The sequence below is a fragment of the Vanellus vanellus genome, assembly GCF_965231255.1.
Source record: "Vanellus vanellus genome assembly, chromosome: 18".
Lineage (NCBI taxonomy): Eukaryota > Metazoa > Chordata > Aves > Charadriiformes > Charadriidae > Vanellus > Vanellus vanellus.
Genome location: NC_138923.1, coordinates 10,778,639 through 10,804,151, shown reverse-complemented (window position 1 = coordinate 10,804,151; position 25,513 = coordinate 10,778,639). Strand labels below are relative to the sequence as shown.

At 44.3% G+C, this 25,513-nt stretch overlaps 1 protein-coding gene across 1 annotated transcript; it reads right to left on the bottom strand.

The window, feature by feature from the left end:
- Positions 1 to 106: 106 nt before the first annotated feature.
- Positions 107 to 14,576, bottom strand: GSN (gelsolin). Its single transcript, XM_082492840.1, has 17 exons — positions 14,378 to 14,576; positions 12,985 to 13,186; positions 11,862 to 12,016; positions 10,562 to 10,723; positions 10,177 to 10,326; positions 9,803 to 9,892; positions 8,735 to 8,867; positions 8,179 to 8,267; positions 7,130 to 7,345; positions 6,184 to 6,317; positions 4,472 to 4,562; positions 3,835 to 4,005; positions 2,734 to 2,908; positions 2,335 to 2,459; positions 1,745 to 1,822; positions 988 to 1,048; positions 107 to 499 (listed from the first exon to the last, which is right to left on the bottom strand). Exons 1-17 carry the CDS (start codon positions 14,510 to 14,512, stop codon positions 330 to 332), a joined length of 2,337 nt encoding a protein of 778 aa, XP_082348966.1. The 5' UTR covers positions 14,513 to 14,576; the 3' UTR covers positions 107 to 329.
- Between the last annotated feature and the right edge of the window lie 10,937 nt (positions 14,577 to 25,513).

The window sequence follows — 25,513 nt, the reverse complement described above, 5'->3', positions numbered from 1 at the left end:
TGTGTGGCACAAAGAAGGTTTCTCAGATGTACTTGTTTCAAACAAGTCCAAATGTGGGATCCACAGGTTGTGTTTAATGTTTTCTCCCTTATAACAAACCCCACCGTTTCTATTCTTCACATATTCCATACAAGCTTTATTGTATTAAATATAATCAAAGCAGGGAGTAGGGTCAATGACTGGTCATGATTGTTTTTGGTAATTATTGCACAGCTAATTGGCTATTAACATCATTGCCCTGTTAACATGCATCCTGCAGGAGGAAGTAGCTCTTGAAGGCATTGAAGGCACTAAACTTGCTCCATGTAAAAAAAGAAAAAACTTGTTACTTAGACATCCACGTCTGCCATGGCTCTCTGCAGAGGGTCCACAGACCAGTAGTCGTCATCCCAGCCCAGGAACCAGCCGGAGAAGGTTGGCGGCTCAAACCCTTGCTTAACCACCGTGACGGGAGTTCTCCTGTCTCGGTTGGCCGGATCAGTTTCAATGTACTGTTTAGCTGGAAACACACAAGTAGAGGGAAGTCTCATGAGTACAAGTCTCGCAGAACAAAAGCTGAAACAGCATAATTGTAGCTAAATGGATGTCAGAGATATAATTTCAGATTGTTCATTTAAACAAACAAAAAAACCCAAACCCAAAAGTTTTCATTCCATGGTTTTATCTACACCTGTTAGAAGACTGGAACTTGTTTGTAGAAAAGTGACATCAGGATTCTTGAATGCTGTAACCCAGTGGCAGGCTACACCCCCTCACCCTCCCGAGGACACTCACTGCTAGGGCTTGAGCACAGTGGGGTTGAGCGCTACGCCCTCCTGCTGAGCTTAGAGATCCTCCTTTCTTGAGAAGTTTTATCTCTGACTGATCACAACATTGAATTTTATGTTGTGATTAAGGCATGATTCTTAGTATATTAAACTGCATGCTTATGATCACATAGTAGGAAAATAACAAACGATTAGTTCAGAGAGGAAAATGTGACGTTACCAGATTTCAAAGCTTCAGTCTTTTCTTCTTCTTGGGCATCTTTCCCAATCCATACAAAGACCTCAAGATAAAAAAACAACATATGAATTATTTCAGCAACAGTCAATCTCGTTATGAAAGAAAGCATAATTTAGACAAAGTCTCGGTGAACAGTGTGACACACAAGAATATACTCGAGTCTGTGTGCCTGCTTGTTGACCTATGTGACTAAAGCTATTGGTAAATAACGAGAAGCTTTTTGACTGCATTTTATCTGCAGAAATTCTAGATCCATGAACAAATTATACACCAGTTTAACATCAGGAAAAACTGTAAATGTTTGAACATTTTTACATAAAACATACAAAATTCATCTCTAAGTTGCTTTTTGGCTGATATATGCATAGCAACTAACATACAGAAACTGTGGCAGTATCTTAAACTGCTGAATCCTGCGCAGGGTTCACAGTCCCCCCCTGGCGGGACAGGGGCACTGCCCAGGGGCAGTTCCTGGGCTGGGGGAGGGCAGACGATGCACAACAGCCGTTTTCTTCAGCCCTTCAGCTGACCAAAGAGGCGGCAGGACACCGACTCTGCTCAAGTTCTGGGTGTAAGTTCTCTTCAACATCAGTCATGAGGCAATTTGTTCTCAAGCCTGAAGATGAAAGGGGTCTCTAATCCAACAGCTCCTCCTCCAGCTATTGCAATTTGGGTCTCCATCTACAGCCAATTTGTGCCTGTTCTTTGCTCCTCTCTTCACTGGGTAGATGTGACATACCTGATCCCACGTGTCAAGGAGCATAACATCATCTGTAGCAAGGTCATCCTGAGTCAGATCTCCTGGAACTTCTTCAATCTGGAAAACATAAGGTTAAGATGAGCACATACTTCAAACACTATTTTACCTTTACAGGAGTAATCCAGTTCAGACAGGTTCTAGTCTCACCTCATCGGTGAGATGCATTAAGCTAGGTACTGGCATGGTATTTGACCGTGCAACTCAGGCTATGTCACCCAAGTGTTCTTAGAGCACAGAACACAAAATCAGTCTCTGTCTACCCAGAGAAACTGCCTTTCACTCAGGCCCGAGGCTTGTACTGCTGCCTCTTTTTACTTGAGAGATTCACGAGTTAAAATTTGAGCAGCCTGAATGCTAGTTGTTAACCAGGGGAGGATTGTTTGATGCTTCAGAAAGTTGCTGCCTTCTCTGCGGAAAAATGGTTCCAATGCTTTCCTGCTGGAGGCAGCGCCGCAAAGGAAGATCAGGTGTAACAGCCTGTCGGGTGGCTCAGAGCTGACTGGGACTGAGTTTCTCCCAGCTTAGTCAGCTGGATAGTGAATTAATTGATAATCTTCTCAGATACTCACAATGAAGCGTCCACTCTTGTTGGAACATGCAAAAAGACGAGGGGGGTGAGCATCCATCTTCTTGTCCTTCAGACGGGGAGAGGTACGGTAAGGAGCTTTTCCACCCAAAGCTGCCCAGAAATTATCTGAAAAAGAGAAGGAGACACTGATGCTTCAACTAGACATGGAAACCACAGTAGGAGTACAGTTTTGGTAGGACTTGAAGTGCTCGTCTATGTCAGAAAGTCCCAAAGGCCTACAAACACAAGTGCTCTTTTAAACGTAACAGAGAGACTTTGGAGAAGCCCCTCTGTGCCTACGTCCACATTTTCTTGTTCCGGGAGGCAAAAGCAAATATCCATGTACTGAGAACATGGAACTACACAGAAATGATCTCAGACTCCCTTGTGCCTCCCTCACCTGGCTCTCTGCCCTCAGAAACCTGTACTGGGCGAGCTCCCAGTGTCTTCAGCAGCTCTTGTGCTCCCGATTTCTCAGCATCGCTGGCACCTTGGCCAACCCACAGGTAAGCAGCAGAGGGAGTTTTCAGGACAAAGGCATCATTGGAGTTCAGCTGACTGGCAGTAGGATCCAGCTGAAAAGAGCGAACATTGCACTTGTCAGATGCAATCATCCTCTACGCAGAGCCCATTATTTCACAATAAAAATCGGTAATTATCATTGAATAAACTGCAAACAAGATATTCCATACAAGCATGTGAGGCTGTAAGATCCATTGCCTATTTGCCTGTATCTGAGTGATGAGTTAAGAGTCATATGAGAAGAGTAAATAAATGTGTATTCCTGTGTGTAATCTACAGGTCCATACGATCTATGGCAAGAGTGGATCCGTCATTTTGCCAGTCTTTAGGGTTATGACAGGAGATTTAAGAACTTGCTGGGGAGATGGTTGCAGAGCAGTAGCCCTGCTGCTGAGGCTGATCAATCATTAACGTAATTTCCTCTATATCAACAAGGCCATGCCATCTTGAAGCCAGAAATTTAGGAATCGCTGCAGACATAAAACAGTGCTCTTGACCCACCTGTAGCCATTAACCAGGATTTAGTCTCTCTTTTGTTGTTGCACCGGGGGTTTACGTATGCATTTTCTTTCAAAGGAGTGGGGCTCTTAACCTGTGTCCTGGCACAAGTTCTATTTGCATATAGGGTATTTAGCACTTTCTGCCTTAAGCACAGTTGTCACACAGCCTTAGAACTAGCTACAATGGCCAGACCCGCATGGTTTCAATAGTCTGAAAAGTCTCGTAGTATGCGCAGCATCTAGTGGGGACTTAAGAGAAAATGGCTTAAATGTATTCAAGGTGATATTTATAAACTAATTAGGAAATAATGATTAGCACTACTCATCCACCGAAAAACAGGAACTTTTTGGTAGTTTGTGAAGTTTTCAAAGGGTGTTTCAGTTTAAACAAGAAAGCTCAGTTTGGCCTTTGTTCTCTTCCAAGGGGTCATGTTCCCGTCATAGCAAGCAGCACCGAAGCTGACTCTCTTTCCACGTACCTCTACTGCTCTGGTAGCTCCCGAAGTGCTGGATCGGACCTGGAACAGCCGCGTTTCAGCAGGTGCTGTCTGGCCCCCTTCCCTGGAGGTTCCACCCTTGTACACAATCAAGGGCTTTCCACCAAACATACTCATCAGATGAGGTGGCTCTTTTCCTTGCACTACTCGTTTCTAGAGAAAAAGGAATTTGCTGTCAGTTTTAAGCTACTGCTAAAAAGTAGCACAAGATATGCTACAAATGGCCCTTACAACCATCTTTCCAGCTGTAATCTTCATATAATACCGAGCTGGTCACGCCAGCTTAGCTATTATCTCCCGCACAAAAACAGACCAGTGTTTAAACTGAGCTCACAATTGCTATTTCATTTTAATTGATGAGTGATCCACTGGCACAGAGGTAACAAGTAACAGGCATAAAAAAATCTCCTATCTTCTACCTGAGTTGTAAAACTTTCTTGAATAATACAGCTAGAGCGTAGTTTAGACACACGGCCTCTTCACAACGCCTACACCACAGCTGGAGACTGTCATTACATGACCAATGCCAACTGGTTTCACATAACTATATTTTTATCTTGTTTATTCCCACAGTGTTGGGGTTTTTTGCTTTTTGTTTGGTTGTGTGTGGTTTTTTTACCTGCACAGGGCTGCCTCCCAGCTCCTCGTCCAGCTGTACTGTGAGGAATGCAGAGGTTGCAATTTCATCCTGGGTGGAATCAGCACCCTGCCTGAAAGACAAGGCAAAATCCCAGGTTTATTTTCAGCCCTTTCTACCCCCCCCCACACACACCTTACAGAGATCAAGAGGAGGTAAGGAAAACTTTTGTTACCACCGTTACGAGGTTACTTTGTCACTTATTTCAACAAGGCCAAGTACAAGGTCCTGCACGTGGGCTGGGGCAATCCCATGCACCAATCCAGGCTGGGCACAGAATGGATGGAGAGCAGCCCTGAGAAGCACCTGGGGGGTGCTGACTGATGAGAAACTCAACATGAGCCAGCAATGTGTGCTGGCAGCCCAGAAGGCCAACTGCATCCTGGGCTGCATCAGAAGAACTATGGTCAGCAGGGCGAGGGAGGGGATTCTGCCCTTCTGCTCTGCTCTGGGGAGACCATACCTGGAATATTGTGTCCAGCTCTGGAGCCCCCAACATAAGAAGGACACAGACCTGTTGGAGTGGTGCCAGAGGAGGCTACAAAGATGCTCCGAGGGCTGGAGCCCCTCTGCTGGGAGGACAGGCTGGGAGAGTTGGGGGTGTTCAGCCTGGAGGAGAAGGCTCCACAGAAACCTTAGAGCCCTTTCCAGTATCTGAAGGGGGCCTACAAGAAGGCTGGGGAGGGACTTTTTACAAGGGCATATAGTGGTAGGACAAGGGGGAATGGCTTCAAACTGGAAGAGGGGAGATTTAGATTAGGTATTAGGAAGAATTTTTTCCCTGTGAGGGTGGTGAGCCCCTGGCACAGGTTGCCCCGAGAAGCTGTGGCTGTCCCATCCCCGGAGTTGTTCAAGGCCAGGTGGGACAGGGCTTGGAGCAACCTGGGCTGGTGGGAGGTGTCCTTGCCCAGGGCAGGGGTTTGGAACTAGATGATTTTTAGGGTCCCTTCCAACCCAAACCATTCTGTGATTCTATGATTCTAAACATCTACAGCACTTCAGTCAACATGAGGGTGAAATTCATTATCCTGTATTGTAACACAGTGATTACAGAGGGAGATAGGAAAGTTTTCTAGATAATAAACACAGATTCTTTAGTCTTCATGTTTATCTCCCATTATCTTTCTAGCAGCTAGTTTAAAAACATGCCTGTTGGTACTGTTGTCGGGAACTACACAAGCAGCCCCTTACACAGACTGCATCCTTTCTGGTTTCAGTTAGAGAGCTTGCCTGTGCCCTCTCTGCTTGCTGACGAGCAGGAGGAAGACCACTGTGAGACTGCCTGCTGAGAAACTCTGTAAGGGAACTGTCTGGGAACAGCAGCAGCCACAAGCCACCAGCTGAGGTGGCAGAGTATCAAAAGTTAGTTACAGTGGTCTCAAAAGATGTAGGAAGTCCGCAAAAAGAACTTCAGCTTGATCCAAAGAAGGGAATAACTCCTACTCGGGGAAAAAAGAAAAAAAGGAAAAAAACCCCAAGCAACCTAGTGGAGTAATTCCTCCCATTGTCACACTTAAAACAATCCAGATCTCTGGTAGTGTTTTGTTTGCAAGGGAGGGTTACTCGGGGTGACATTTTATCCCCCAAGGATCCTCTGTAAGTGGGAACTAGCAGTGATCCTTTTTTGAAGAAGTGGACTCTCAGCCCCACATAGCCCCAGTGCTTCCTGATTCAGATCAGGCAAACTTTCTTACCAAGTGTAAATAATCTGTCCCTGTTTTCCAGCATGCTGGTAATTGTACAAGATAATATAGCTATCTCCTCCGTAGAACTGGCCGTACATCGAAGGATTCACTGGCACTTTCTCTGAGCCTTCTATTCTCCAAATCTAAAAAAGGAGAGAAGCAGAAATATTCTGAGTTCAAGGCGACTGCAGAATAAGCAGACTGTCCTAACAGCGTTCCTGTTCCATTTTCTTTCCCCGTTCATCCTCCCCGAGTTTGTGGTCCTGCAGCCCCACCTGCTGGGGAACGCGGCCGAGGGCTGCCCGCCCCAGCCCGGCAGCGGGGCACGCTCAGCTTCTCCCGACCTCCCAAACCCTCATCAGAATTGTCAGAACCACTGCAGAAAACGCGACTCAGACTACTCGCACTGCCAGCTCTGATGCCCGTTTTGTACCTCACATAATCATTTCAATTTCGCTCAGTCAGACGGTCAGGAACAGAGCTTTTAGGCTTTACCAGGGACTTCTGAAAAGTCTAATGTTGGTGAGGACCCGTGGGAGCTTTTGGGCAGTACTCAGCACTTCCAAGTCCACCTCCCCCACTGCTTCTGTGCACAAATGCACATATCCAGGTGCATGAGACAGATGCTCTGAGACAATCGCCCATCACACGCGTGATGGCAACAGCTAGGATAACAGGGAGAAGAAGCCTAAGGAATGAAGAAGTCTGGGTCCACACTGTTGAGTGAAGCATTGCCCCCAGGAAAATTTTGGGGTCAAAATGAACAGCTCATCTATACTGTTTAGCTGCAGGGCTCTCAAGACCCTGCTGCTATTTCTGGTCTTAAAAATTGCCCCAGCTTTTACAAAACTGCAGACTCTCAGGCCTCCACTTATCTCACTGCTCTTGCAGGAATGCCATTAAGTAGCAAAGAAAATTCTGGAAACCTTCCCAAAGGGATTCTGACACTGCTCACCTGTTTCCTGCCAGAGCCATCATCCTCCATTCCATGCTGGGCAGCCATGGCCTTGGAGGCGTGCAGAGTGGCAACATCGAAAGGTACCTTCTCGATCTTGGCAACATGACCAGAAACGTAAGCCTGCCCCAGACCTTCTGTCTGGTCCTTGTCCCGCCAGTTCTTGAAGAATTGCTTAAACAAAGGTGTCTCACCACTCTCAGGGAGGACTTGGACCTGAAACAAATGCACCAGCCCATCAGGAGCAGCCTTGCCCCCATCCCATGCAGCTCCAGCACTGGCTACTCCCTGCCCCACCTGAGCCCTGGCTTCAGGCTGACAGAGAACTGCCTGGTACAGCTCTTCTGAGATGACAGCAGCGAAACGCTTGGTGCCAAGATGTGGTACTAAGAGCAATGTCAGGCCTCACTGAAGCCATAATCAGAGACACAACAGGGCCAGCAATCAACCTCCAGCTATTACCATACGGGACAGGTCTTTTCCAAGAGAAAAGACACATTCACAAACCATGTTTTCTGATGCTTGTGACCACTAGTTTGATGGGATCTGTTTCTTTCAAGCCAGTGGTATTCAGTCTTTAAGCCTCTGTGTAACTACACCTGGAAGGTCCACACTATCACAGCCAACACCGTGGGTCTCAGTATGCTGCACAGGATGCAGAGTCAGTCTTGGGTGAGTTCTAAGGAAGGCTGAAGCGATGTTAAGCCTTTGGAATCATCTCCCTAAGAACGAGAAGGGCAGGTTTATCTATGCCTTCTCTTTTTCATGCTTTGGAGAAGGTCATGGAAAAGGTAATAAAGTATTGGAGAGGAAGAAATGTTAAATACCAGTTGTGTTGGGGTAAAAGCTATTTTAAAGCTAGTGTTACCCCAGGAGCAACACTGCAATATCTCCCTGCAGTAGAGCAGATCACCCAAAACAGGAGCTACTTGGAAGACTGCTATGGACACTTCACATGAGCCGTGACTCTGGAGCCTGTGGCCTGCATGGCAGGAAAGTAACCCCAGTGGTGTATAGGGGTTAGGCACAGGTGGGCTGCACCTCCTTACCTGGGTATGTTTTGGATAACCCATCTTATCAATGAACTCAGAAGCTGTTTTCAGTGCTGCCTTCTTCTCTTCAGAGTTGGCACTCTTGCCTTTAATGAAAATAGAGAGAAAAGAGGTCAACTTTTTGAAAAAGTTCTGCATACCCAGAGAAGAAACTGTCCCAGATACCTCTACCTTTTGCAACAGAAGGGCCCTACCTTCCACCCAGATGATGCCAAACAGCAAATGACAATTTTTCAGTATCTCTTTTATGCTTTTTGTTATGGCTGAGAGAGCACAACTGCCTTTTTACTCATGATATTAAATTAATTTTCCTTCTGGTTGCCAGGACCCTCCCTTTAATTCTCCACACTAAAGACCCTGTACCTAAGCACCTGACATTTCAGATAAGAGTGCTTTTCTGAGATTGTTAATGCTATCCGAACCTGAAAAGCCCTGAAAAGCACCACCACCACCAGGTGTACGCTCCCCTGCCTGGCTTGAAAGAAACAGGTATTGGTAACTGGATGAAGATCCTACACATGCATAATCAGCTTCACCTGCATCTCTATAGTACCTTTCCAAACAAAGATCTTTCCATCTGTGCCATGGTCCAGAATGAAGCAGTCATCTGTACTCAGGGCTGCCTGGGAGAAGGGGTTCTCATCTGCCACCAGCGAAACTGCCATGTTCCCAGCACCATTGGAGACCTGCAGTAACACAGCAGGGAGATGAGATAAGGCATCATTTGTTCCCCTCCAGCTTCATGGCGATAGTCCAAAACTCAGGGAGTGGAAGGGAAATAAATTTGAATGCACTGGCTGCCTCAGGCACTATTGTTTTTCAAACAGGATACCTTTGACACGGCAACAGTATGACAAAAACATAACACTTACTCTGAGGATTTCAAGCAATTCTAGCAAAGCAGACACTGCTGGGACCAAAGAAAGACTGATCCAAAACGGTAAATATCCTTGGTGCACGAGCAGCCAAGAAATATCTTCTAAAGCAAACCAACTGCACTCAAGAACCAGAGGGGACAGTCTTGGGAACTGTGAATGGGCCTCCCCATATCAAGTGGGTTTAATAGTCTGAGTACTTATTAATGGATGAAGGTCCACGTTACAAACCATCTTGGCTGACATTCACTACATCATTACCAGAGACTGCTGTAAAGAAGATTCCTCCCCAAAAGTCTTGTACATTCTTCTACACTTACACTAGCTGATGGGAAATGTTGCCTTCCAAATCATTGCTTCATCACACTCACTGGATGTAGAAAGGGGTTCTTGGGCTCACTATTTCTAGTTCTTTCCTGTCGTCTTCCTAACACAATGCCTGATAACGCAAAGGAAAACTTCCTTTTTTCCCCATTTGTTTCACACACTGCCATTCCCTCAAAAATTCCTGGAAAATCCCAGCTGTCTCACTACAGTCAGCAGTGGTGATAAGGACAATAGAAAGCATGTGAGTATGCAGTGTAAGCAACCAAGGTTCATACATAAACTTCATAAAAAGCTAGCAGCAGAATGAGGCAGAAGTGGAACTCAGATCAGATCAGCTCCTCTCTGCTATTCCAGCTCCATCTGATTGTGCAAAGATCACTCCATTCTCCACCAGGGTATTTGTCAGGGTTTCTTGTTACCTTATAGAGCTTAGCCAGCTTTCTGTTGGTTGTATCAGTTTTGACATCATCAGAAGTTCCTGCTGGTAAACTAGGCTTTGGTCCCAGGACCTGTGAGAGAGAGAAAACATTAGCAGCCAGTCCAAGAGGATCTCTGTTCCCTAGATGCTCCAGCCACAAGAACAAGTAGAAGAAACTTCTAGATCAACAACAGTGAAAATATATTCTGATGTCCCAGCAACGCAGAGGAACAAGTCTGCATTGAATGGAGTGTTTATATCACTAACACTTCATATGTAAAGACACACACTACTGAGCCTACCTACCCATCCCACCCATTCTTCCACATACCACCCTTCCCACTCCAGCATAGACAAATGCACAAAGCGAATAACCTGAAGCATTTCCTCCCGCTCTGATCCTTCCTCTGAAACGTAGACCTTGGCGCGACCATTCCGCTCATTGTCCCGAATCCCCTTGGCCAGCACAGTGGCCTTCAGCCGCTCCTGGCGGTTGCTGTTGGAGCCACACCACTGAAAGATGTTCTGAGGGAAAAGAGAAAGACCATGCAGTTGTCAGAGCCTAACAACCCCCTCTCTAGACAAGAGGGCAGTATGGCTGGGGCTGAAAGATGTTAGACTGGCTAAACAGTGTTTCAGAATGCTCAACACTTGAGATAGATAGCTTCAACAGAGTGGGGAAAAAAAATCCTTACCTGAACTAATCAGATATCTCATGCTCCTGAAAATCTGCTAAACCTGTCTTTTACATGGTACTTACACTGCCAAGGTCAAGGATGAAACAGTCCCCTGTGTTGAAGCTGTCCCAGGTCACAGGGACCTCCGTCGCTCGGACTGCTCGCCTGCCTTTCACCTGCAGAAGCCTCTGCACAGTTACTTCATTGGGAACCACGTGTCTGAAGCCAGAAGCCACACCACCAGCCTAAGAGAAAACAAATGAACAATTCACACTTATGCTGTTGCTTCAGAAAAAATGAAAACCCTACTGATTTGCTATCGGTGAGCAGTTTTTGCCTCTCACAGGAGGGAGGGTCAGGAGCAGCTTGCAGAGTGAGCTAGTTTGCTCAGGCAGGGCTTCTGTATAGCATATATCTATCAATACATCCCAGCTATCCGTTCCCATAGCATCTAAGGGACACTGATGCAATCCAGTTGCAGATCTCCAAATCTGAAGAAGATCACAATAAGCTGAGGTATTAAAAGGATTTAATAGGACTGGTGGGGTGAAAAGTGTATTTCCATGTGTATTGTGTGATCTGCCTACCAGAAACTACCCCAACCTCAGGATTCACGTTGTCTGCTGACAAAGAGATACTTGGAATTACTTATCAATGTAGGCAACAGGACTCCCATCAGTTATCCTCAAAAAAAGCATAACCAAATTCAAATGAATGAAAATAACAACAAATGAGTGGGAAATAAGCAAAACAGAAAGACTAGGAAAGTTTTAGACATGAGGAAATGTAAGCACTTTGCAAGCACTTGACCTGATATCACTTTCCTTGTGTCACTGGATTCCTAACAAATGTAACTGTTCTTGACTGTATGTTTTTAATTCTTCTATTCCACTTTACTGCAATGGCATGGAAGAGTAACTCCCACTACTATTCATCTACTTTACCAAAACATTACATGTGCTAAGGAGGTGGGCTAAGCACAGAAAGAGAGACTGGGAAGGTCAAACTCTGTTATGTAAGTGGGGAGAAATTAAATCTATTGGGTAGGCGTTCCCATTAATTCAGATTGCTGTTTCTTAAATTCATTCCAGACGTCTTGGGACTGTTCTTTCCTCTGCTTCTCAAAGAAAAACAAAACCTCGATTCCTAAAGTTTCCTGGGGCTTTGCTTGTGTATTATTAATTCAGCCAAAGCTCTCCCACTGGGATCTGCTGTTCTCCACCCTGTCAGTTCCAACTCATTGAAAACATCTGGTTGAGAATGGTTTTTAAGCAACTGGAAAAAGGGTAATTCTCATTCTTCTGAGAATTGGGCAGTGGACAAGACGCCGTTTCTTGCAAACTTGATTCAGCCCGGCAGTATAAAGACCCAGTAATCACCTACCTTGTACTTGATGCCAGATTTGAAGTACCCCAGGAAAGTTGAGGACTCGTGGCCTTGCACTTCACGATGCTGAACAGCCTTCCCTTGAAGGTAGTCATCCATCTGGACAGTGAATATGGCAGCTGCCCCACGCTCATCTTGAGAGCTTTCATCTCCTAAGAAATGAAAAGACAACAACTTGGAGGGAATGCAGGGTTTCTGCTGCTACATTCAACTGTGCAAAAACACCAGGGAGAAAGCAGATTACTGGGAAGTTTAGCTTTCCAGAAGGTCTGCAGAATAACCATTTCCAAATTTTTCTAATAATGACTCCAAACAGCAGTATAAACTGTCTATTTTTCTGGAAGGCTTAAAATACCATCTTAACTGCTGCAGCCTCACTGCTTCACAGTGCCTCTTTGATAGGTATCATTCACTTTTCTTTAACCGTTTCACCCTGTCCTGGAAGGAAACTTGCTACAGAGCAAACGCAGACAGATGAATCTGCAGGGAGACAGTATCAGGCTTTACAAAGGCTGTAGATACTAGCAGGGCACCAGTTCCACAGCAGTTTGCCTCTCTGGAGCTCTTTGGTGTGGAAAACCTATTGACAGATGGCAGATATGACAAGCCACCACATAAGTATGTTACATAGCTTTAACTATGATATTGTCAATGAGCCTCAGTTTTGCAGGATGTGCAGAAAGCCTCGCCATGTTACTCGGTGGCATTTACTGTAGAAGGCCAGTTAGGAGTTCTGAACTTCGGGGGGAAAAATCCCAGTCATTGAGTCAGGAGGATAACAACGGACCTCCATCCTCTCAAACAGAAAGGATTTCAGCCGCCTCCTTCATCTGAGATCTTGTCTTTTCTGTGAGCCTCTGGAGAACAGGGACTTACTCTGTCATCTTGATCAGAAAAAGCTATTTCTAGGTACAGCAATGGCTGTACTCACTATTGCAGAAACCATTTCAAATATTTAAGGCGAGTAGCACCATATGTACCCAAACTTGCATACTCACTGTACTGCCAGTTCTCCTTTTTATTACCTTGGGTAACACTTACTGGACAAGGCTGGTGTGGTGAGAGGAGCAGAGTTCACTTTGGTCTCTCAGTTCAGCAGGGGCACTCCCCTCAGACTTACCTAACCAGAAATGCAAGTCATACTGGAGGTTCCCACTCCGCTGTTTGATGGTGTTCAGCACCAGATAGGAATCTCCTGTGAAGAAGTCTCCATACAGATTTTTTGGCACTGGTACCAAATCAAATTTCTCAATCCTCCAAATCTGAAGGCCAGGTTCCTTCCCAGCCTTCGAAAACTCGGCGTGTTCCACCATGCTGACAGGCTAGGGGTGAGACAGAGAATGTTGTTCAATAGGCACAGCACAAGAAAGCGCATGTTTAAATTATATTGGAAAGTTTCCTTTTTTCTCTTGCACTGAATTTTGAAGGGAAAAAAAAAGGGGGAGTGGGGGGAGAGAATCACTCTCAACTGATCACTGTTAATTTTCACTTCCAATGAACTCTACTTCCTGGCTTATTCCTGACTTACTCTTTCCTAGACTCTCTTTTCTGGTTTTTGTCTACTTCTCTTGCTTTTACTTTACATATTTTCTTTACTAACTTATAGCTTTTCAATATGGCACATCAGTGAAAGACTAATCCCTGTCATGACTGTTCTTTTCCATAAATGCTGCATGACATTCAAGACTGTAGGAAATAAACCCCTTTTAACTGTACGTGTTGTACATCTTGCATAAACATTATTTACAGTTTTCCTAAAACCTGTGTGATCTTATTCAGCTCTTTCTGGAAAATGTTGTGAATATCATCAAAGAGATAATTAACAGGTTTCTTACATCTCTTCTGTTCTGTCACGTTACTTCAGTTCTTCTGTGTAACTGCTACCTTATAGGAATTACACTAATATACACAACATCCTGTCCTAAGGACATTGCAGTTTTGGTTTAATATGTTTATTGTCATACTAATGCAACGTATTAACAATATGCAATCCATTCTTTTAACAAATATAATGAACACTTTTTTATAACTGTATTATAAAAGAATTCACTTTGGTAATACTGAAAGGAAATAAAACATTTCTATCATATTCGGAAAGGAAGTTTGTCCGTGTATTACAGCATGCCTTTGAGTGGTATCAGATAACAGGGAAGAAAATATTAAAATGTTATATTAGAAGCATCCAATAATTTGACAAAGAAGGTAGTTCACAGTAGATGATGGACAAAAGTACAATACGCTCAGCTTTCAAGGCAGAAATAAAGAATGTTACAAACTAGAAAGCAAAATAGCAAGTTAGCTACCAAAGTGACTCCTAAGCTGAAATTAGATATCAAACAAAGATGGAAAACAACAAACTTTATCGTCATTACTCCAGTCAGCCTGACTTCGTTTCTCCCAAACTCCCACTATAAAATTGGACAAACTCCTCACAAAGAGTTAAAAGAGTATGACTCATAAGTAATTGAAAACCAAAAGTTTTTCAATGTTTAATTGTGATGGTCATCACTTACCACAGATGAAAGCACAACAGCTGCTGTAACAACATATCCAAGCCCTGCAACAGACATGGAGCTAACACAGTTCAGCTTCAGAGCCATTGTGCAAAAAATGGTGAGAAAAATATAATTGAAGCCCTGTTTGCCCATTTCTAACAGCAAATGGGCTTCTCCCTTCTCCTGCAGAAGCCGTAGGGAGTCCCAGCTCCCTCCTCCTCTTGCTGCTAGTGAAGATGAAGCGCAGAAGCCAATCTTTTATCAGGGACAAACACACCCAGCCCCTCCGCAATGTAGGGGCGTAACATATTTGTGCAAACAGTTGTCTCTGGATGTCTCCGAGACTCCTTCAGCCATTTACAGACGCTTAATCCCAGCAGGCAATAACTCAAGGCAATATGCTATCCATTACAGCCGGCAGTGCAATTCCCTTCAAACAAGCCAAGTATCAAGTCATAAGGCCAATGAGGGAGGAAGAAATTAAGAGACATCAGCAACGGAGGCAACATTTTGTCAGCTGAAAACTGCAAATAAATGGAAAGTTGATGAGATGCAGAGGAACAGAAAGTCTGTTCCAGATGGCAAGGGCTGCAGAGAAAGAGATTTTGGAGATGAGAAGAACAAAGCAAGTGAATAGCTTGAGGATGGAGGGAACGTGCCTTCATCTCTCTGAACTTGTCAGAAGAGCAAGATGCAAAATTCAGCATGTGCTCTGCGTGTCTTGCACCCAAATGCAAACTCCACACATGGTACTGTCAGAGTAATACACTCTGAAGGCGTCTGAGATCACAGAATCACAGAATGGTCAGGGTTGGAAGGGACCTCTGGAGATCATCTAGTCCAACCCCCAATGGTTGGGGATGGACCAGTGCATTTCAGCTCACACATTAGCAAAAGGGCATTAGTAGTCCGGTAGGTGACAGAACAAGAGCCAATTCAATAATTTCACAACCATATATCTCTGAGGGTGTATCAAGACCCCGTGACAGGAATATAACAGCCATCAAACCTATTCAGTTCAAGGGAATTACAACCCAGTATGGCTGATCGTAGCACACCAATGATCTGCCACCAGTAAAGAGCTCACTCTTCCAACTTCAGCAAGCCAATCTATCACATTTTCCAAGTGTCTGCAGTAAGTAAACTGTGCAGAAAGAGTTGTATCCCACTTTCCACCACGGCACCGCAGGAACAGAGTGGCCCTGTGCTCTTACAGGAGGGTGGAATGGCTCCTGGGGGTGGAAGCAGCAGTGTCTGTGGTACAGCACCTGCCAAACACTGCCCGAGGGCTGCACAGAGACCCAGCTCGGATCTGCCCTCTGCTGTGTGGCTGTGAATATCCCAGAAGATCAAACAAGAATGCCAGGAGGAACGTAACTAATGCCTATGTGTGGTTGTGCTGCTGGTTACTCTTGCTCTTAACACACCCTGGGATGAATTACTTACCGTCTGAGGTTCCCACTTGCAAAATCTCTCAGGAGATGCTTAAATAAGGGGCCAAATCCTCCATCCACAAAAATCCACAGCAAAACTTCCATGAGAAAAAGATCAGACCCCATTTTGTCTGTGCTTTCCCCACCCTGCATGAGAATATTTTCCTTCTCTCTCTCTATTAGAACACTCTGCTACTCATCCAAGTTGATGCATTTTGTTTTGAAACATCGCCTTGACAAACTCTGGTTTAGTTATTGTACCTTTGAAAATTTCACTGGAAATTCTCAAGCTGAAATAGATAATAAAAACAATGTCTTAGTCTTGCTGGTATTTCTGATCTCTGTGAAGGAAGTTCAGAGTGTCAGAGGTCTAAGACCCAGTGAAAAAAATGTTGGAACCCTGACACCAAGGCAGCCAGCTGTGAAAGGCTTCTGCAGCTGCAGCATACCCAAAGCAAGATGACTGGATTGCACAACATTAGAAAGAGATGGGCTCCTTCCAAATGGAAAAACACTTTTGTCCTGGTTTGAGGTAAAACAGAAACAATTTTGTTCAGTAACTTTGCTTCTTAGCTAGGCCTCTGCACTTCTTATTAATAAAAACCTGTATCGTGTCACACTTTGCCAAACTTCACAAACTGAAGGCAAAAAGACCTAGGATAATCTGCTTTGTTAGCATCCCATTTTACGGTATATTCTAATCTGCAGATATATGCTCATAAGCATATTTGATATTTTGGAAAAACAATTTATTTGGTCTTCTAATTAACTTGGTGTTTTTTAAGATTTACCCTCAGTCCAAACTTGCATCACCAATTAGTTGCAGAATGTAAATACAGGCAAAAGAGGGCTACAATGAATAAATTGTATATTACAGTATTCTTTGGTAAAAATTAATCATCTGAACCATGTCCGAAGGGAGTAAGTGTAACATACTCCAACATGTGGTATGGTTTATTACTGCTGTCAGCAAACGTTGCATTGTTAAATCAAGCCACAGAAATCTGTACTCTGGGTGTTTTATCGAGGGCATATGCCAGATGAGATTGCCAGGACCTTAGCGAAAAGGAGGACCTGCTGGAGACATGGGAAAAAGGCAAATTTCAAGCTGATGTTAATAAAACTGTCTAGCTTAGTCACAGAAAGGGTGCTAGGTAGAGCCAACATCTTATGCAAAGGAAAGTTATTTAAGGAAAACAAGGAAAGGTCTTGGAATACAGGATTTCAGTGCAGATGGATCCTCTAAACGACACTTGGCTGCATAGTGATAAAAACAAGAACTTAAGAAAAGAAGTCCAATGACTTGAGCAAACAGTGGAAGACAACAACTTATTATGGTGTCCAGATGTGCAGTTAACACAACCACGACAGGCCTAGCTGAGAATGCCGTATAATGGAGAGTGGCCTTTAGAAATAATTACAGGGATATACCCCCCGTTCACCAAACGCAAAATGTAAGCCTTGGTATGTGAGGGAAGCTGACACTGCAGAAGTCTGTCTGGCTCTCAGACCAATGGCAGAATTTAGAGATTGCTTCTTCAAGAAAGCATTAAATGATTTTCCTGAGGCTGGAAGCTGCTTATTTCAGAGGAAAGGCCAGAGAGACCGTGCAGTCTCTCTGCTCAGCAAAGGTGACATTCTTGCCCTGCTGCGCATCCTCTCTGTTGTGGTGCTGTCGGAAGCCCTGGCAGCTGACGCTTCCACCACCTCCCACCCGGGACTCAGCAGTTTTCTCTCCCAGTACCCAATCCAAAACACCTTTCTTATTTCCACCCTGCAACTTGTAATAAACACTTCTCTTTGCCTCCTTCCCTAAACACTTCCATTATGCTCTTTACATTAATCTCTGAGGCTGTGCCTCCCACTCATCTCTTACAGAGTCACTCCACGCCCTCATAAACTGATGCCATCAGCACTTTCACCATTTGTCTTTACTCTCCTCTGAATTTGTTTCTGCCAAGAAGGTGCTCATTTCTGCACTGCTCAGATGTGGCCCAGCACAACTATACTGAAAGGAATGTCCTTTTCCATTCAAGAAAAACCTGTGGACACAGAGCCCAGAATCTCTTACTCTCTCTCATCACACAGCGAAGTCCATCCCAGGAAATAATTAATGCCTAGTCCTTCCCCATCAAATATACTGTCACATCTTCACACCTACCGCCATCTAAAGTATCTAATGATGCTATCTAAAGTATCTTTCTACAAGACAGTATCATACAATACTAACAGGGGGAAAGAAAGAGGAGAAAAAAAATCTTTTTTCTGTTAGGCTCCAGTTTGATCCTGACTCAACCTCAAACATCCAGAGCAGCTTTACCAAAGCTGAAGGAATGCACACGCTCAACCCAAACATCCGCTGACCTCTGGTATTGCCAGAGTATTTCAGAACACAAAATGCACATGACAGTAACGATAATATTTTAACAGTTTTAAAATTAAATAATTATTAAAGCAAGATTAAATACAATGGAATGGGTGTAAATGTTTAGTAGCCAGTTCCTCTGTATGACGGAGCAAATATTAGCTTACAGGGCTTTCCTCATAGCACTTTGTACTCTGATGTTTCCAAGACTATAAAGAGCACATATATTTTTCAGCCATTCAATGACGTTTCCAGATGGGGTTTTTTTCTGGATACTTACTGAAGATGGGCAATTGGAAAAGAAGAGGTGAAAATTGCTAGTAAAAATAGTGGGTGAGAAAAGAAGTAAGTGCAGTGGTTCATTTAAATACACTCAGCTGTAAAGGAGTCTATGTCTTGCAAAGGAAAGAAACATTTTAAGTGAGTATTTACATGAAACAGAGAAACCCAGAGGTCCGCTGGCTACATTAACAGCATCCTGGTTTAAAAGAAACAGTGCTTCTGGGGGTGAGGGGGCTTATTTTCCTTTGTCTCACAACGCATCAGAGAGAGAACTCCATCTCCCTCACATTCAAAAAACCACCGTTCAGTAGTTTACTCTCCTTGCAGCTTTTATTCAGTAACTGGCCACTTAAAAAAGAAAAATGAGCATAACATTTTTTTGGAGCTCTGGTTAATTTGTGGCAATTCACACATGTATATACCCACAAATATAGTAAGGACTTACCTGCAGAGGGATGCTCAGGAAAGCTTGGCTGAATTAAATGAGACTGAAATAAGTGGTGGCAGGCCAGATCACCACGTGCTTGCTCTCACGGCTCCAGTGCCCAGTTCATGATAGGTTCAGTTAATTTGTCTAAACTTGCTGCATAAACAAAGCCCATACAGGAAGGTCTGCAGCCAACATAATATTACACCACAGAATATCTAAACCACCTGCTGCTTACTTCTGGAACAGTTTCTGCAATTCTAGATGGCAAAGGCTATATTTTTTATTTTAATGGGTAATACTTACAGACCACCAAAATAACTTGCAAAGACAGACTGAATTTCTAAAATACGGGGACAACAGTAAATCTTAGTAGAGTCTGTATCCAAACAACATTCATGCTGCAAAAAGTGCTTCTTGTGCACCAATCCTTATTTTACATTGGGGGCAAACAGTTGCATTTGACCCAGAGAATTCTCTCTTTCCCTCTATTTGTTTGCTAAAAATTGCCTGCAGAGTATGGACTGCTCCAAAGAAATAATAATGTATCTCCTCAGGAAAAGAAAGACTCCCTTGTCTCTCAGTATTCCAGATCTCCTATATCAAGCGCCAGAAGTAGTAAATTGCCGCTGTATTTCTGCTGCAACAATAAGAAAACTGTAAGTCACTGTTTTGCAAGCGGCAAAGCTGTACAATCCTACTAGCATTACTGATCCCAAGGAAATCGGCAGCTTGTACTTGCGACAGTAACACTCCCAGAGTCAAAGATGCATTCTCCAGATCACTGTCTGAATTAATGACACTGAAGAGATCAAATGTACCACAAATAAAGTTATGTGCTCGCTTCAGGTTTAGTTAGCTATTTCTACACTTGAAAGAGAATCTATACTCTCTGATTACCCACACAGCCATTCATTTTTCCTCTGATCCTTTGCTGACCCATAAAAATTCTGATGAATTTACAAAGATTGTGAGAGTGAATACTACAGAATCACTCAAGGTTTGACAATAAAAATTTCAAGACATGATGGTGCATAAAACAGAGAAAGGAAGACAGTTCAGCACACCATTAACAGCTGATGACAGTGCATACAGAAAATGAAAATATTTGTTTATTCCTTATAGCCTCCTTTCCAAAACAGTATATATTACAACTAACTCTTCAGTAAGCCATGGAAAATAAATCTGGTGGGACTTCAGCTTTGTTGCCAAGTTGATAGGCATTGAAAAATACCTAAAATGATAGATACATAAGTTTTCAGTCTCCAGACAGCCCTAAATTCATATACACATTAAACTAAAAACCAACCCCTTTCCTTCCATGCCTTGAAGAAGCTAGTAAACAAAGCTTCTTTGGGACAAGAAAGAAATTGGAATGGAAGAGCCTCCTCCTACCCTAGCCAAGGTGACTCCATAAACTATTTCAGTCCTCTATATGAGGAGCAGCATAGGTAATGGTATTCCTACCAGCTACCCCTTAACAGACGCAGCCAGCCACAAATCCAAAAAATTCAAACTGGCATTGTCCCTTCAGCAGCTTCCCCCTTTATTTAAAATATGCATCTGATTCCAAGAAGAACTCAGATCAACAGTCCTGGACACAAAGTACAGCATTATCTGTACAACTGGCAAGTAGGTTTTTGCATTCATAAGTTAAAATTCCTACTAAACCACTTTAGCAAATTAGAATACCCAGATGATTTGGGTATTGTTCACTTTTTCCAGCTGTTTGTTTGCATTATGAGTCATGTCAGCTCTATTCTGGTCTCTCTACCTTTTGAATATGATCGACTCAGTAAACACAGAGGGTTCAGCCCAGTGCACCAAGGCTAAAAACTTCAACACAAAAGCCTTCTCAGTTGCCCTGATGCAAATTGGGAAGATTATTACTTACATGGGAGAAACTTTTGGAGAATGTATATAGGTCTCCCATCTGTAACACACCCAGAGAAAATCTGCTGATGCAGTCAACTGTTTAAATGCCCTACCTTAAGAGCATACATGAGAGCTGAATCATGCACTTACTTAAACACACACAGCATATGCAAGTCTGGATCAGTGGAAACCACTGACTACTTTCATTCAGTTGTGAGCAAAACTGAATCCTGAATTATACTCAAACACAAATCATTGTTTAGTGCTGAAAACATGTCTTAAAGGAGTGCTTATGTAACACATAAGACACAATCCAGAACGTTAAAATATGACTGCCGTGCCATATTATGGCCCAGAGACAGATCTGGTGGTGACAGCCAAGACATATTAGTGGAGGCAGTGAAGACATGCCTGTGGTCAGCTGCAGGGAAATGACACAGATGTTCTTCCTCCAGTCACCAGGTCCTGACTGTGTACCGGGGAAATGATCTGCAACTTTATGCAAACTATTTTTCCCCTGAGAACTAGCCAATACATTCCTCTCTAGTACAGCAGCCTGTTCAATCCATTATCCATAACCCAGAGAAGAACAGAGTAATATATTATTACCAGAGAAGAAGAGCTGGAAACCAGAAGAGATGGCCTAAAACGAGTCAAAAAGGGAAGCATGAAACATGGCCTTGCACTGGAAGCGTAGCATCAGACACAGGTGACTAGGTGGAGGAACTTCGAATAAGCCATTGCAACACGTCCAACAAGGACAAGAGAAGTACATGCAAATATTAGGGTTGAGTCCAAAAGATTCATCACTAAAAAGCACGTCGATGAAACTTCATCTTATGCCACTGTGATGCAGCACAGCACATCCGAGTCCCACCGCAAAGCCCACCATGGGGCCGGGCCCTGTTCTGAGGCGGCGGGAGCCGGGGGGACTGCACAGAAACTGCCACCAGCAGCTCCTGCCTTCCCATTTCTCTTTCCATCTCAAAAACCTGTGCGGGAGACATGAAGCAACTCAGAATTAACAGAAATTAGTTCACTTAATATACATTCTTCTAGATCAAGGACAACGATCAGAACAGGAGGCATAGCTGAGTTGAAGCTGCTGTTGGGTTTTGGTACCTGCATTTACCGGCGGTCAGAAAAAGAGACAGAGCTGCTGCTGTGACCCAAAGCCTCCTCCAGGTCTGCAGCCACCACACACAAGTGCAGGCAGCTCTGCCCGAGGAGGAGACCAGACTCCTCCGTTTCACACAAAGTGGTTTTCTTCACAGACACCCACTTCCAAGGAAATCAATGTGGAGACACAGAGAGCTGTTAGACTTCCCCTTTCCATTTTGCTATCAGTTCTCCTAACGTATGCAGGTGTGGCCACTGCATTAATAACTCTGGCTTGAAGAGACAGACCTTCTCACGAATGCTGTTTTCAGCTCCAAAACCAGCTGCCACCACAGCCTTGGCAGCAGGAGTGCCTGGCTCCGATCCCTGCTGGCACGGCCACCAGAGGGCAATGCTTATAGCAGACCTGCCAAATACTCCCTTCTTCCTCCATAGCAAAGTGTTTGCAGCTCTACCGTTGGTGATTGTAACAAAGGGGTTTTATTTTATTTTACTTTTAGCAGGATTCAGGCTTCCGTGTTGAGGAACCACAAGCATTCTCAAAGCTGACAGCCTGAAAGAAGGGAAGTCCTACTGGTGATAGCTCTCAGCGCAGCAGCCTCCATCCATCCTGAAAGATCCCGGGATGATTCATTTCCTCCAGTGTTATAAAGATGACGTTTTGAATTGTAGCTGTATTTTTACTGTGTGTGGAAACATTCAGTAAATAACATATGTTTAAACTTTGTTTTTGGATGGTGTTCCACTGACTGACTAGCTCCTAATACAGACAAACAGTTGTTGCCCCCTCTCCCTATTGCGCTGGAACACCAGCTGAGATGGGCTCCAGCTCTTCAGGTTCTCAGTGGGAGGTGAATGAGTGACAAAAGAGGAGAAGAGGAGGGGAAAGAATACTTTGAGCCCTACATCTGCGTTGGGGCAATCCCAAGCACAAATCCAGGCTGGGTGGAGAATGGATTCAGAACAGCCCTGAGGAGAAGGACCTAGGGGTGCTGATTGACAAGAAGCTCAACATGAGCCGGCAATGTGCACTAGCAGCCCAGAAGGCCAACCGCATCCTGGGCTGCATCAGAAGTGTGGCCAGCAGGGTGAGGGAGGGGATTCTGCCCCTCTACTCTGGTGAAACCCCACCTGGACTACTGCGTCCAGCTCTGGAGCTCCCAACATAGGAAAGACATGGACCTGTTGGAGCAGGGCCAGAGGAGGCCATGAGCATGATCCAAGGGCTGAAGCCCCTCTGCTGGGAGGACAGGCTGAGAGAGTTTGGGCTGTTCAGCCTGGAGAAGAGAAGGCTCCGGGGAGACCTTATTGCAGCCTTTCAGTCCCTAAAGGGCACCAGGAGAGCTGGGGAGGGACTTTTTACAAAGGTATGTAGTGATAGGATGAGGGGGAATGACTTCAAACTGGAATTTAGATTTAGATTAGATATTAGGAAGAAATTTTTCCCTGTGAGGGTGGCGAGACACTGGCACAGGTTGCCCAGAGAAGCTGTGGCTGCCCCATCCCTGGAGGTGTTCAAGGCCAGGCTGGACAGGGCTTGGAGCAACCTGGGCTGGGGGGAGGTGTCCTTGCCCAGGGCAGGGGGGTGGAACAAGATAGTCTTTAAGGTCCCTTCCAACCTTAAGCATTCTATGATTCTATGAAATGGCTAAAAGAAGAAAAAAAAGCAACAAAACAAACAAACAAAAACTTCAGAGTCTGTGCCATCTAACCCTTCTACCCAGTCACCATTACATCCAAAATTCTGATCAAAAAATCTGACACCCTGAATAACCTGACTATGCAGTTACTAGCGAAGGCCCAGTCCACCCCAAGGCAGGGAAAAACAGACAAATTAAAATAAAGGTTATTCTCCAGAGGGAAGTGTGAACAGGTAGAAATGCCCAGAATACCGAGCAAATCAACCACCCCAACGTCAGCAGCATCACCACGCTCCCTCAGATTCGTGTCAGTGATCCGGCATGGCTATTCCAGTCTGGCATTTCCAGGTTGCCAAGCACTGCAAAGCACCCCAGGAAAAAGCTGCCGGAGCTCTATTTAACTCCACTAATGTCAGAGCTCTATTTAACCTTGCAAATGCATCACCAGTGGATAATCAGAGATAAACACTTGGCAATCCCGCTGAGAGTCAAATGTTTATTATTAAAAGCTGCTACTTCCTTTCCTAATTTTTCTGACCATGCTTTCCTTCACTGAGTCGGTGTGAAGTACTGAAAGTTGACATCTTATGAACACTGATCTGATTTCATTTATGATAGGATTTAACAGTGACATATTATCAGGCAGCTGTCTTCCACTGCCCTGGATACGCAGCTGGATCAGCAGACTACGTACTCTGAGCATCTCTGTACAGTGATGGACATAATGGGACTTGTGCTACTGCAAGAGAAGCGCTCACTGCTACAATCGAGCAAGCACCAGCAGCGTAGCCACATCTGGAGGGCATGAACATATTGGGATGTGTACAAAAAAAGAGAGTCACCCAGTAGCGTGCCAAGCAGCTAATAAGAAGCCTGATGAATCTACTCTGGCAATCAGTATACTTTTGCTATCAGGAAGCTGAAGGTTGTAGGATGTAGTGTAAATATTGGAAATTCGCCAACGTCCATGACTTCTTGGGAAGCAGAGATGAGGCAGAAGCATATCCTCAGAAACCCAGGCCTGGAGCATGTAAAGTCTGTTCAGACACTCCTAACACCAGTTCATTTACTTTTTTTATTCTCCTTTAAAAAAAACACCAACAAACACCTAAAACCCACCCCTCCACCACCACCATTCCTCACCCATTTTTTTCTAGGCTTGCTCTGAACAGACAAGCAAGCAGCAAACTAGAGAAGACCAAGTCAATGTCACAATCCATCTTAAGAGTCTCACTCCAATTTTTGCTCTTTTTCTATCCCTTTTAAAGTGCTTCACTGAAGGCAGTCTTCTACTTGGCAATCTCTCTGGGAAGACTGAAGACCATAGAACTACACAAACCAGCAAAGGTTTTGCAGTCTGCCTCATGGCTTAGCAGCCTCCTGCTTACCCTTGGTTTGGATGTAGGGGCAGGAGATAACCAGCTGTGACTTTATTTCCTTGGTAAATCCTCACAGATGCTCCTATGAGACAAATTCTTCAAGGATGTGAGATAGACTGGGGGCTGAAGAAAATCCAGCTCTGGACTTCAGTTTCAGCATGATAATGACACAGGCAGCAGTACAGGTTAAAAACAGAAATTACCGCATTAAGGTGTTTTTTCTGTACAAAAAGATGCAACCTAATTCCTGTGTAGCAATGTTAAAGGAAACAAAAGGAAGTACTCTGCAGGCACAGAGTTGAAATCATTTTCATAGGGTGCTCAGGAGGACAAAACTACAAGTGGGATTAAAAAAATGAAGTAAATTCACAAGGGGTGGGTTGATCAGCAACTATTGCACATTACAATCTGAATGCAACCTTCAATTCAGGAAATCCCTAATCTCGACAGCTTTTGACTGCCAACAGTCACAAGGACAGACCTGAGAAAAACTGCCCATGATTTTTCCGTTCTCTTCCTTTGTCTAAACATCTGCTGTGAGCTGTCAGAGACGAGATACTGATGAACCAGTGTGACAGCTTCTCGGCTCCTGTGCTCCGTGGACTGTATCTGACTGCACTGCCTCTTCACATTA